We start from the raw sequence: 14,602 nt of genomic DNA, 5'->3' as shown, positions 1-14,602 counted from the left end.
ATATGCTAATTAGCCTCTAGGAGCAGGGGGGGCGTTGTTCCTGCTCCTAGAGGCTCCGTTCTCCCACCTTTTACTTATTTCCCGTTGATCTGATATCGATGACGTATCCAGAGCATAGGTCATCAGTATAAACCCCCTGTACAACCCCTTTGAGCTTTATTAACATAAAACTCGAAAAATGCTTTCTATGACCTAATGAAAAGTAGCCATTTTTAGACCTTAAATAACTGAAATATTGACTCGATTGTCAGCATGATTCTTTTTTTCACTTTGCTTATGTACGGCACTGTGATGAACTCCACAGGACCTAGGCACAATACACAATGATCTCTTACCCGTGCTATGCAGCTGCCATAAGGCCTGTATGCAGAGGGACACTTACATGCTGCTTCCTTCCAACTCTTTACTAGTTACAGATGTCTCTTGTTCTATTGTTAGTATTTGTGCAGTTTCCTTTCCAGAATCTGTTTAGGAGCACACATGTGTGCAATGGGCAGCGTACTGTTCCTGCCGGCCATGTCTACTGGGATCTTGTAAATTGTATATTCTATAATCCAGCCAATTAGTGAGGGATAGTGTCGAAATCCAGAGGATTTGAACAGTTCATGACGTTAATGAAGAAAGAAATTATAATCCAAATGAATGTAACCTAGAAACAGAACAGAGACGATGCATGCGCTCAGGATAGTGCGCACCCGCAGGGAGGTATACTGGTATTTGCAGTGTGGTGAGTAAAGGGTGAATTTCTAATCTAGACAAGTTAATTTTAATTTATCTACTTCTATGTTTATTAATCCTTCTATGCATCTACCTTTCTATCCATATCTATCTACAGTATCTACAGTATCTATCTATCCAGATCTATCTATCTCCTATCTATCTATCTATCTATCTATCTATCTATCTATCTATCTATCTATCTATCTATCTATCTATCTATCTATCTATCCATCTATATATCCATATCTATCTATTATCTATCTATCTCCTATCTATCTATAGTATCTATCTATCTATCTATCTATCTATCTACCTACCTACCTGTTATCTATCTATCTCATATCTATCTATCTATCTATCTATCTATCTATCTATATCTATCTATCTATCTATATCTATCTATCTATCTATCTATCTATCTATCTATCTATCTATCTATCCAGATCTATCTATCTATCTATCTATCTATCTATCTGTCTGTCTGTCTGTCTATCTATCTATCTGTCTGTCTGTCTATCTATCTATCTATCTATCTAAAGTATCTATCTCATATCTATCTCATATCTATCTACAGTATCTATCTATCTATCTATCTATTATCTATCTATCTATCTATCTATCTATCTATCTATCTCCTATCTATCTATCCAGATCTATCTATCTATCTATCTATCTATCTATCTATCTATCTATCTATCTATCTATCTATCTACAGTATCTATCTACAGTATCTATCTATCTATCTAGGAAAGGAAAAAAAGCCAGCAGCACTCCAGATAATTGAAGAGACCCTGTCGATATCCTGGCTCTTGCCTTGAACACATGCTCACAGAGCTGCAGGATGACTGATTATGGGGCATGAGGGTGCCCTTAGCGACTTCAAGAGGGTGGTTTCCTTGGGGAAAAGGATACTGGCTGGCCTGCTGTCTATCTAGTGCTCTCACTAGAAGTGATTAGGCCCCACAGCAAATTTTTCAACGGGCACCCAACCCAGGAACTTCTTCATAACCCCCTCCTCCCGTGAAACCCTCACTCCTGTGACTAATCAGGATCATTCTCTCAGACGAAGCACAGCAGCTGCTCAGTCCATTTCTTAAACGTATATACTGTATGACATGTCACTGTATGTAATGTCATTGTATAGTGCTGTTGAGGGCAGGGCTGGGACAAGGCCATTTGGTGCCCAGGGCGAAGATGGCAAACTGCGCCCCCCCCCCGTTTTTAAGAAAGAATCAATGTTGTTTCAAAACAAAAATATACTTAAAGCAATAGAACAAAGGACTGTGGGACTTTGAAAGTCACAGACACTATAAAGTTCCCCCCCATCATCATGTGCCAGTATAAAGTCCCCCCCATCATCATGTGCCAGTTTTGTAATAAGCCCCCCCAATGTGCCAGTAACACTATTGTAAAAAAAAACAAAAAAAAAACACTTATACTTACCTAAGTGTCAGCGATGCGATGCAGCCTCTTCCTGTGTCCCACGCTGTAATGTAAGGCTCAGGCGGCACGATGACGTCATTGCGCCGGCCTCTGATAGGCTGCCGGCCTAGTGCCTGCAGCCAGGGGCGTACATAAAAATCACTGGGCCCCATAGCAGGAATCTAAATTGGGCCCCCATTCCCCTTTTATAGCCCCTCCCTTTGTTCCATGAACTATTCTTGCTGCTGCGTTTTATAATTTATGCCATCAGGGCCGGAATGGGATTACAAAACAGCCCTGGCACACAAAAGAGGTATAATAGATGCAGATGTATATTATATACAGCAGTGTACAGTTATGTGAGGTACGCGGTATAATAGATGCAGTGTGTACAGGTATATAGTATATTCCCTAGTGTTCTGATATGTGAGGTACAGGGTATAATGCAGTGTGTACAGGTATATAGTATATACAGCAGTGTACTGATATGTGAGGTACGGGGTATAATATATGCAGTGTATACAGTATATACAGTAGTGTAATATGTGAGGTATGAGGTATAATAGATGCAGTGTGTACAGGTATATAGTAAATACAGCAGTGTATTGACACCTCGTACCTCACATATCAGTACACTGCTGTATATACTATATATCTGTACACACTGCATCTATTATACCTCGTACCTCACATATATAGTATATACAGAAGTGTACTGATATCTGTACACACAGCATCTATTATACCTCATACCTCACATATCAGTGCACTGCGGTATATACTATATATCTGTACATATTGCATGTATAATACTGTGTAATATATGCAGTGTGTGTGCATGTATGTGTGTGTATATATATATATATATATATATATATATACAGAGCAGTGTATTGATGTGACACATAGAAGGTATAATACTGTAGATGCAGTGTTTATAGAAATATGTGGTCAGTTATGCATTATAGTCACTGTGAGGTACATGAGGTAGTGGTAACTGTCTGAAGTAGTATACATGAGTGAGCAATGAGTAAAAACAGGGCATGGAGGGGGGGGGGGGGTAAATGATGAAAAGTGGAGGACCTCCTCTTACCTCTCCATTCCAGTCTGTATGGATCAATACAGAGCTGCTTGTGAACTTTTAATACTTGCTGTTAGGGGTTGAAGGACCTGTGATGATGTCATCACAGGTCCTGGCAGATGTACCTTTGAAACCTAGGAACTACACCATTTTTGGTGCAGTTCCTTTGCTAGATTCTGCAGGACCTGTGATGTTGAAGATGATGTCATCACAGGTCCTGGCAGATGCACTGTTCTAACCTGGGAACTACACTTTACACTGTGCAGTTCCCTTACAGGACCTGTGATGACATCATCAAAGGTCCTTTAGCTTTAGAAAGGTAAACAGGAGTAATTAGGGGGCGGGGCCTCTCCTCCACTTCGGTGCCTGCCTGCAGCCTATCAGAGGAAAGGGAAGGGACACGCCTCTCCCTCCCCTGCACCTCCGCTGGCACAGACAGTTTACAATGGAGATGAGCGCAATGGAAGCGCTCATCTCCCTGTGCCCGGCGGCGGCTGCTCACTTGGGGGGGGGGGGGGGTCATTTTAGTTGGGGGGGCACATGGGGGGGCACAGCATGATGTAGGGGGGGCCGTGGCTGGCACTTCACCTGCGCCCCCCTCCTGTCCGCAAATGGTAGCGCCCAGGGCACCCGCTCCTTCGGCCCCTGCCTTGTACCGGCCCTGGTTGAGGGGGTCCTGACAATAAAATCTTTTAGCCCTTCTCCTGGGTGGGCCCCTTCTGAGTTATAGTCCAGTATTATTCTAGGTCAATAGTGTGACTCCTATGGCTGTCCTCTCCGGCAGGCTGTTATGGCACAGAATGCTGGGAATCGGCCAGACAAAAACTGTTGTGTGCAATGATTTTCCCCGGGATATTTGCCGGGTAGCAGCAAAGTACAAGTTTAAAAGCGTTGTCCCACAAAAATATTTTACAGTTTTCAAACCAGCACCTTGGTCTGAATACTTTTGTAATTGCATGTAATTAAAAAATTTGCATAGCCAGTGAGTTATTCAGTAAAATGTATCTGTATAGCGCCACCTGCTGTTTGCTTTTTCTTCTTATTTCTTTGACCTGCTCACTGTGAAGGCCGCACATGCTCAGTTTCATCCTTTAACTGCCACCTGAGCTGTGATAGGGAGAGCTGAGACACGCCCCCTGAGCTGTAGCAGAGAAGACACTCCCCTTGAGCTGCCAACTTGATATAAATCTAGCAGAGCAATGAATGTGGAGATCTCTGGATCCATGTGAGGTACAGGGCTGGTTCTAGCTTTGTTTGAAAGAGATTGTCATGTACTATATGATGTCTTCATTTTTTACATTATTTATGGGATAACCCCTTTAACCAAAATTTTTGGGAGAAGAGCAACTCCCCATTCGAGGATAAATTAACCCTTGTATCCAAGCCCACAATCTCCTTCGCTAGGGCCAATATTTAAGTAGAACTCCCGGCAAAATGTTTATTCTCTGACCTGCTAGAAAATGATGTCGTGTGACCAGCAATCAGACTTTCCAACTGACACAGAACAGGAAGTCAGTTACTTCTCTATTCATTCCTATGAGACTGACATTCAGGTTCCCATAGGAATACATAGAGAAACTGACTTCCTGTCCTCACATAAGATGCTGTGTCAGTTGGAAAGTCTGATTGCTGGTCACATGACACAGCTGAGAAGCAGAAGGGAGGGGATAGCTCACAAATAGACACTGGTAAGAAGATTACCTTCACTACAGATTACATCATGTACCTTTCTAGCAGGTCAGAGAATAACACTTTTGTCGGCAGTTCTTCTTTAATATTCATTCTCATAGCCTCACATATTTTGCCACTCGCCAGGGGCAAATATTAGTCAGGAGCCGGGCAGGACCATAACATATGCACAACGCCCGCTGACAATTCATGATACCTTCGGCATCGTGCATTGTCTGTCACGACAGAGGGTAGGGATAAGTGCGGTCCTAAACTCCACCCCACCTCTGTCCCTGCCTACTTGCACGGCCCGTCCTAACCGACGGCGTACAACTTGACGGCAGTCCCTCGCTTAGACACATGCAGGGGCCTAAGAAGATAAAGAAGTACCGTAACAGAGTCAGGCAAGCCAAGGTCAAAGCCAGGAGGTCACGCAGGTACACAGGGAGCAATACAATAACAATGTCAAAACACAATCCGGAGTCAGAAGCCAAGAGGTCACGTCAATTCTAGGGAGGTCACAAGGTCGAGGTCAAAAACAGAGCCAAGGTCCAAACACACACAGAAAGGCGCAATACAAAATGCTGGTGAAGGTAGCAAGACCAATCACAGGCAACCTGTGGCCAGCAGGCTGCCTGTTTAAATAACCCCTACACGTGAGTTACGTTTCGTGGCGTCACGTGACTCTGATTGCTCATAACACAGCTGAGCGCCGATTCATCAACATCGACGCTCAGATCCACTGCTGCTCGTTGTCTAGGGGATGGAGGGCATCGGCGACACTGAGGAGGCGTGCGCAGCTGGGTCCTTCCTGCCCCCCTGGAGACAAGGACGCCGACCGCGTCCTCTCTCCGCTGTATGCGCGGGATGCGATGCGAATGAAGAACGCGACGCCGGCTCACCGTGACATTGTCCTTGTCCATTTTCTTCAATCTCTCCGAAATATAAAATAAATGATTGTTCCCGAATTGTGATATACAATGATTGTTACTAAAAGAAACATTTTTAACAGTCTGCAACACAAAACAATGTGTAAAAGGACCGATGAATGCATGTGAACCCCTCAAACAATACATTTTTTGCATTAAAAATGGCCTGTATGAGTGCATGATTTATGTGTTCACTTAAAGGGGTTGTCCCATGAATAATATTCTACAGTTTTCTGGCACCTGTATCTGAATCCTTTTGTAATTGCATGTAATTTAACATTTATTATAGCCACTGAGCTGTTCAGTGAAATCTATCTGTATAGTGGCCAGCTGTCCTTTTTCTAATTTCTCTGTCCACCGCACTGAGATGGCCGCACATGCTCAGTTCCATCCGTTAACTGCCTCCTGAGCTGTGATAGGGAGAGCTGAGACACGCCTCCAGAGCTGTAGTAGAGAAGACACTCCCCTTGAGCTGCCAGCTTGATATAAATCTAGCAGAGCAATACATGGTAAGATCTCTGGATCCATGTGAGGTACAGGGCTGGTTCTAGCTTTGTTAGAAAGGGATTGTCATGTACTATATGATGTCTGATTTACATTTTTGCATTAATCATGGGATAACCCCTTTAAAGAAGAACTCTGGCAATATTTTTTCTCTAATCCTCGACCCTGAAACTTGAATTTAAAAAAATAGCCTAAGCATTGTAAACTTATTCGGCAGCCATTTACCTGCCATCTTGGTTATGTTTTTAGCCCCTTGAAGCTGTGCTCAGTGCTTAGTCACACAGCCTCAGGCTACTACTACATTTCCTTGCCTTTCTCTGTAGACAGAGACATATTACAGCGTGTAGTGCTCTGCGTGTTAAACAAATTGGACGAGTGTGACCTCCCGGGACATGCAGACTGCTGACACTATGAATGTAGAGGTTCACATAAACTACTAACATACTCACATAAAGTACTAACTATCACGCAGTCTGAATATAAGAAAAAAAAATCACCAGGTGCTTTCAAGAGTTCCTTTTTCCCGCAGTATCAGTGCCAGCCTTGCCCATAAACTGTGTTCTGATATTCGGGTGAATGGGGAATGGCAGTAACATACATACATACAGAGCAGAGACACAAGCGTGGCACTCAGTACTTACCAGTTCGGGTCTTGTCATATGGATAATTGGCAACAAGATCACCTCCATGCAGATTGGCAGAGAGTACAAATGGAATATCCATTATCCAGTGAATTACTGCTTTGGTTTCAGGGGCAAGCTGCAAAAGGAATGTCTATAGTTACCATGCAACATACAAGTACAGGACAGGTACTGCCTGACACCTAGAAACTGATGCTAGAATGATAGTACCGGTTTTATCATCTGGTGGAATGTCGCTAGGATTTTTCATTTGAAGTAGACAAGATAATGCTGGTGGTCCGTAATGGCCTGGAAAAGGCTGGAAAAGCGGTTGTGCATGGTCAGGATATGGACGATCCATCCTCAGCATAGATCATCAATATCAGATCGATAGGGTCTGATTTCCAACACCCCCACTAATCTGCTAGTTGAAGAGGAGTGTTTACCTGCACGCTGTCTAATAATAACGTAATGGTAGTGCACTCTAATTACCCCTCCCGCTAACCGTCACTTGAATGAGAGAGGAAGGTGTAGTCACACTGCGCCGCCACTATAATCAAGGCGGCGTGCAGGTAAACACTGAAAGGGACGCAACGCTTGCATGAGTTATGCAGCCTCTTCAATCAGCAGATCAGCGGGGGTGCTGGTAGTCGGACCCCTGCCGATCTGATACTGATGACCTATGCTGGGGATAGATCATAAATATCACAACCTCTACAACCCCTTTAAATCACTACAACTCTACAGTAATACAATAATCATTATTTATATGTGCCATCATATTCCATAGCGCTTTTTAGAGAGATAACACGCGAGTATAATGACAAGTCACCGAATGAAGAAACGATGGGACAACAGGAGAGAAGTCCTTGACAGTAAGAGCTTACAATCTCCGACTGACTTTCCCCAGATCATAAGTACTGATGGAATATTTGGACTTTGTTTCATGAACCTCAGCTAAATACAGAGTAGTTTCCTACCTAATATTCACGCAGTTCACATAACACATGGTATGACCGGACGTCCCTCCACAGCATTGTACATACCTTGGTGTTTTGGTCAACTGACTTCTTCAGGTTCTGCAGCAAGTGATTGTTGTTTCCACCTTCTCGTTCATTAATGTAGACAATACGGTCCAGATCAGGGAAATTTCGGTTCAGGTCTATACCCTGTGCGTTGCTACGTCCAACAAACCAGTCCTTTATATCCCCAGGCTTGTGGAGAACAAAAAACAGCACTAAGTCATACTGCATAGACTTCCGACACTTGGCTAAATACTAGAAGGAATGTTCTTACTTATAGATTCCGCATTTAGGTGATGGCATTTTCTGTTACTGAACATATAAATTCATTCTCTATGAGCGGGTTAAAACCTGACCACCACTAGGGGGTGCAAGTAGACCTCAGATCACAAGAGATCACAAGAGAATTTTACAAGGAAATGCAATTTTCACCATGAGTATAGTGAAAAAAACTGGTTTTATTTTATTTAGTACAGCTATAGAACTAAAATAAAGTACCAGATACGCACATTAAAATATGTGCCATAAATAAGTCACAAACTGTTCTATAGCACGCTGTAAAGGGCTTTTATGAAACTACGACCACATTGACACGACTGTTTGATGCCTGTGCCTGTGTTGTGGACCGTAAACCGCGGACCTGCAAAATATGAGCACCAGCCGTGTGCACTCCGGGGAGCGAGGTAAGTATTACCTGTATGCAGTGCGGGCATTTCGGGGGGCATTATAGGGGTTAGATAACCTAAGGTGTCCTGTGAAATATAATATCAAAGACAAGTAAGTTGGCTCAGTTATTAATTAGTTATTTGCATTTAAAAACTGAAAGATTTGACTGGTAAGAAAGGGGGTAAACACTCCGGTAATGAAGAAGTTAAAGATAATAGTGTGTGTGAGGGAGAAAGAGCTGTCTATGTGTTTGTGTGTATGTATAATGTGCGTACATAATGTGTGCACTGCATACTTCCCAACAGTCCCAGATCCGGTGGGAAAGTCCAGTATTTCAGTGGCTGTCCCAAGGTCCCAGAATAGCTGAGGTATGTCCCGCCATAGGACGCAGTGACAGCTGATTGTAATGGTGAAGCAGGGAGCCGTCCGCTCCCCGCTTCACCATTCAGCTGCCAGCGCTCCATAGCAGCAGCATGATCTACTGTACTGGTCTGTGTAGGAGGAGCATGCCGGCCAGGAATCAGCTGTGCTCTTCCTACACAGCAACGTGATGTGTGACAGTATCCTGCTGCTGGGGATCTCCGGCAGCTGAGCTGTGATCATCTCAGGAAACAGGTGAGCATTTACAGGTTTTTTTATGCACATTTTTTTTAGGCACATATCTGGTCATAACTACTGTGAGGGGGCACCTATCTGGCCATAACTACTGTGAGGGGGCACCTATCTGGCCATAACTACTGTGAGGGGGCACCTATCTGGCCATAACTACTGTGAGGGGGCACCTGTCTGGTCATAACTACTGTGAGGGGGCACCTATCTGGCCATAACTACTGTGAGGGGGCACCTATCTGGCCATAACTACTGTGAGGGGGCACCTATCTGGCCATAACTACTGTGAGGGGGCACATATCTGGTCATAACTACTGTGAGGGGGCACCTATCTGGTCATAACTACTGTGAGGGGGCACCTATCTGGCCATAACTACTGTGAGGGGGCACCTATCTGGCCATAACTACTGTGAGGGGGCACATATCTGGTCATCGCTACTGTGAGGGGGCACATATCTGGGCATCGCTACTGTGAGGGGGCACATATCTGGGCATAACTACTTTGAGGGGGCACATATCTGGTCATAACTACTGTAAGAGGGCACATATCTGGTCATAACTACTGGGGATCGACTGATATTGATTTTTTAGAGCCGATACCGATAATCTGTGAACTTTCAGGCACTGAGGTGGTGGAAATTTGCATTTGGCACTAGTATATTATACATGTAAATTATAAATGAATAAAGCCCTTAGTTGGTATAGTCAATTTATAATTTACATTTATAATACACTAGTGCCAAATGCTAATTCCACACCATTCCCCCCTTCCCCCCCTCCTCACTGACTTTATTAACCCCTATCAGACCTCAGATCAGCCCTTTATTAACTCCTATCAGACCTCAGATCAGACCTTTATTAACCCCTATCAGACCTCAGATCAGACCATTATTAACCCCTATCAGACCTCAGATGAATAAAATAAAAAACTCCTCATCTCTCCTGCGCCACGGCTCCTCTTCATCTCTGGGTCCGGCGTCTCGCTCCCCTGTGTTCTCCGGCCTGCGCTGCACTGTCACCTGACAGCGTGCAGTGTCAGGTCATAGTGCGCGCACTACGTCCTGACGCTGTACAGGGTCAGGACAGTGCAGCGCGGGCCCCATGAAAGAAGACCAGGGAGAGCGAGTATCGGAAGCGCTTGCTGCGCTTCTTCCCCGCTCCCGGCACCCGATGCATGCTAGTGCGCGCTTCCATAATGTAAGCGCTCACTAGTATTCGCTTTATATGCATTATCGGTATATCGGCAAGGTTAGATGCCGATAATGTACAAAATCCTGAATATCGGCCTGATAATATCGGTACTTCCGATAATCAGTCGAACCCTAATAACTACTGTGAGGGGGCAAATATCTGGTCATAACTACTGTAAGGGGGCATATATGGTCATAACTACTGTAAGAGGGCACATATCTGGTCATAACTACTGTGGGGGGCACATAACTGGGCATAACTACTGTGAGAGGGCACATATCTGGGCATAACTACTGTGAAGGGGGCACAATGTGGGCATAAATGCTGTGAAGGGCGCACAATATTGGCGTAACTACTGTGAAGGAGGCAGATCTAGGCATAGCAACTGTGAAGAGGGCACATTTGGGCATAGCTACTGTGAAGGGGGAACATCCGGGCAATACTACTGTGAAGTGGCTTATCTGGGCAAAACTACTGTGAATCAGGCACCTGTAGACATTACTACTGTGAAGGGGACACAGTGTGGACATTACTACTGTAAGGGGGCACATGTGGGCATAAGTACTGTGAAAGGGGCACAATGTGGAAATTACTACAGTGAAGAGCACACAGTGTGGGCATTACTACTGTGAAGGCAACACAGTGTGGGCATTACTACTGTGAAGGCAACACAGTGTGGGCATTACTACTGTGAATGGGGCACAGTGTGGGCATTACTACTGTGAAGGGGACACACTGTGGACATTACTACTGTGAAGGGGGCACAGTGTGGATATTACTACTGTGAAGGGGCACAGTGTGGCCATTACTACTGTGAAGGGGGCACAGTGTGGCCATTACTACTGAGAAGGGGGCACAATGTGGGCATAACTATTGTGAAGGGGGACAATGTAGGCATAACTACTGTGAAGGGGGCATATCTGAGCATAGCAACTGTGAAGGGGGCACATTTGGGCATAGCTACTGTGAAGGGGGAACATCCGGGCATAGCGACTGTAAAGTGGCTTATCTGGGCAAAACTACTGTGAATCGGGCACGTGTAAACATTACTACTGTGAAGGGGACACAATGTGGACATTACAACTGTGAAGGGGGCACAGTGTGGACATTACTACTGTGAAGGGGGCACATGTGGGCATAAGTACTGTGAGGGGGCACATATGGGCATAACTACTGTGAAGGGGACACAGTGTGGGCATTACTACTGTGAAGGCGACACAGTGTGGGCATTACTACTGTAAAGGGGACACAGTGTGGACATTACTACTGTGAAGGGGGCACAGAGTGGGCTTTACTAATGTGAATGGGGCACAGTGTGGGCATTACTACTGTGTAGGTGGCACAGTGTGGACATTACTACTGTGAAGGGGGCACAGTGTGGGCATTACTACTGTGAAGGGGGCACAAATAATTACTATATGGGGCCATTAAGGGGACTGGGTGCTGTAGAGCTGTGTGCGTATGCAGCAAAGCAGTGTGTGTATAATGTGCGTAGTGCAGAGCTGTGTGTGTAAAATGTGCGTACTGCAGAGCTGTGTGTGTATTAGTATAATGCCATGATCATGGAGAGTAAAAAAATAAATAAAAAACTAATACTAAAATACAAAAAAAATTATAATCTAGCATCATAAGCATGGCAGGACACTACAGAGCAATGACAGGAGGCACATTTACCTGGATAGGTACATTTAATGAGGTGACCACATGCACCATTGCTGGTTGTCACAATGGTCATAGTATGACACAGGAGATGACCCAAACTATTACCCCCTCTACATAAGATCCCAATGTTACTGACCTTGACCCCTCCACTTCATTAAACCGCCAGGGAAGGTTGAATAAGTAGAACATATTTTTTCTAATTTTCTGTTGTCTAAGCCTGGGGGGGAGTCGCATAGTCTGAACAATGCGGTAAATAATTAAGTGACTTGGTATTCAATCAGCTTGTCCCTTTGGGTTACACAGGGACACAAGTGATACAAGGCTGGTACAGACAGACGACCTGTCACCTCTCCTGACATGTCTGTTTTGGTAACTACTTGCATTCCCCATATAATAATCATTCTGGGACATCTGTTCTTATGGCTCTATGTTGTACCGTTCCTTTATTATTCCTGCTAGAAGTTGACAAATATGGTAATTTGCCAGCAGTCTACAGTAAAGGTACTGTTGGCTGTTACCAGTAGTGGGTGTGTCTGACTCTATCCAATCAGTGCTGCTGGTGTCAGACTCTGCAGGGACACCCCTCCGACTGGTAACACCCATCTGTACTTTTACTGCAAGCTGCTGGCCACTCATTCATAAACTTTTGGTAAAAATAACAGAGGAAGAACACAACATAGAGTCATAAGAACAGGTGTTCCAGGATTGTTATTACATGGGGAATGCAAGTAGTTACTGAAACAAACATGTCAGGAGAGGCGACGGGTCCTCTTTATATAACTCAGACAAGCCCTTTAAATATGAAAGCTTAGCCCGATGACAGCAAGTTGCAGAAAAACTATAAAAAATCCAATATGTGACCGCTATAACCTAGCGATGGTCTCAGCTGCACAGTGATAGGCTGCAGCGGTCACGTGCCGTACCTCCCGCAAAAAGGACAAGAATAGGACGTGTTCTATTTTTTTTTTGCAGGGCCACGGATGCGGACAGCACACTCATTGAAGTGAATGCATTTCTTGCATCTCGTCACTTTGTAGGTGTTTTAGCCTCTCACTTACCTGCTGGGCAGCCTTTTCAAAGCCGTCGGGGTTCATGGAAGGCATGATGTGTATGCGGGTATTGTGGATCAAATTGATGATTGTTTCGTTGCCTTTCTGATATTCATTACAGAGGTACTGCGCCAAATAAATGAGAAGCTCTCTACCCACAGCTTCGTTCCCGTGCATGTTGCCAACATACTTAAATTCAGGTTCACCTGTAAGACATCACATCAGCGGTTATAACAAATGTTCCTCTTAACACATTCCATATTGAACACATGACACCATACAGCATTTATTTTTTGGATTTATCCCACGAAAAATAGTCTACATTTTTTTAAACCAGCACCTGGGTCTGAATACTTTTGCAATTGCTTGTAATTACAAATTTAGTATAGCCACTGAGTTATTCACTGAAATCTATCTGTACAGCGCCACCTGCTGTCTGATCTTTTTCTCATTTCTCTGTCCTGCTCACTGAGACGGAAGCACATGCTCGGTTCCATCCTTCAACTGCCTCCAGCTGCAGCAGAAAGGACACGTCCCCTAAGCTGACAGCTGGAAATAAATCTAGTGGAGCAATTGGAGAAATGAATGGGCAGATCTCTGGATCCATGTGAGGGACAGGGCTGGTTCTAGCTTTGTTATAAAGAGATTGTCATGTCATTAATCCTGGAATAACCCCTTTAAATATAGCAAAACTGTCACATTTCAACATGAACAGGACAGAGTACGCTGTGACAGTCCCATAATCCCACGGCGTACACAATACATAAAGCGTTGTTACGGCCGCTGTATGTCTTGATTTCTGGGCCGCCTGTAAATGCAGATGGAAGTGCACTTATTTTTTCACATGTGCACCTGGGACAATACTTGATCTTGGAATTACAGCGTTGTAAATGAAAATACTATATAATACTATATGAAATACTGCTTTGCATCATGCCCATGCCACGTGCCCAGTGCATACCAGTGTCCAGCGGTGAACGGGCAGTACGGTTTTTACAGCAGTCAGTGAAACACGGAAAAAAAGGCAACTACCTGAACTAAATTCTGTAAAAATAATTGCCATGGTGTAGTATTTCTGTGGGAGGAAGAAAGCAGACAAACGGATATGGACTATCTGGTTATATCATGGACAGCGTGAAGCTGGGGCTAGCGTGTCGTGTGACATGAAGATGTCACAGGTCGCATGTGATCACAGACCACAATGTAAGTCATGTTCAGCTGCTTGTGGCTTTTGTGAGATATGACTGGATTTTAAAGGGGTTATCCTGGAAAAGATAATGGATAGGTGATCATTGTCACATCAGTGGGGGTCCAAATCCTGGCACCCCCGCCGATCAGTTGTTTCAGGGCGCCGCTGTGCTGACCGAAGCTATGGTGAGTGATTCAGCCTCCCAAGGACACAAGGCCTCTTCTAACAGTTGATCGGCGGGGGTGTCAGGTGTTGCACCCCCGCAGATCT

The 14,602-nt window shown here is 44.5% G+C and overlaps 1 protein-coding gene across 1 annotated transcript in view; it reads right to left on the bottom strand.

The window, feature by feature from the left end:
* Positions 1-14,602, bottom strand: part of CPE (carboxypeptidase E) — a 91,321-nt gene that overhangs the window by 15,635 nt on the left and 61,084 nt on the right. Inside the window, exons 2-4 of the mRNA XM_040418633.1 lie at positions 13,153-13,349; positions 7,991-8,158; positions 6,966-7,083 (exon numbers count right to left, since the gene is read on the bottom strand). Coding sequence (XP_040274567.1) covers positions 6,966-7,083; positions 7,991-8,158; positions 13,153-13,349 — 483 coding nt within the window. The remainder of the gene's footprint in view (positions 1-6,965; positions 7,084-7,990; positions 8,159-13,152; positions 13,350-14,602) is intronic.

Source organism: Bufo bufo, chromosome 2 (genome assembly GCF_905171765.1).
Source record: "Bufo bufo chromosome 2, aBufBuf1.1, whole genome shotgun sequence".
Classification (NCBI taxonomy): Eukaryota; Metazoa; Chordata; class Amphibia; order Anura; family Bufonidae; genus Bufo; species Bufo bufo.
The sequence above is the reverse complement of the archived record's forward strand: the minus strand, read 5'-3'. Positions and strand labels throughout refer to the sequence as shown.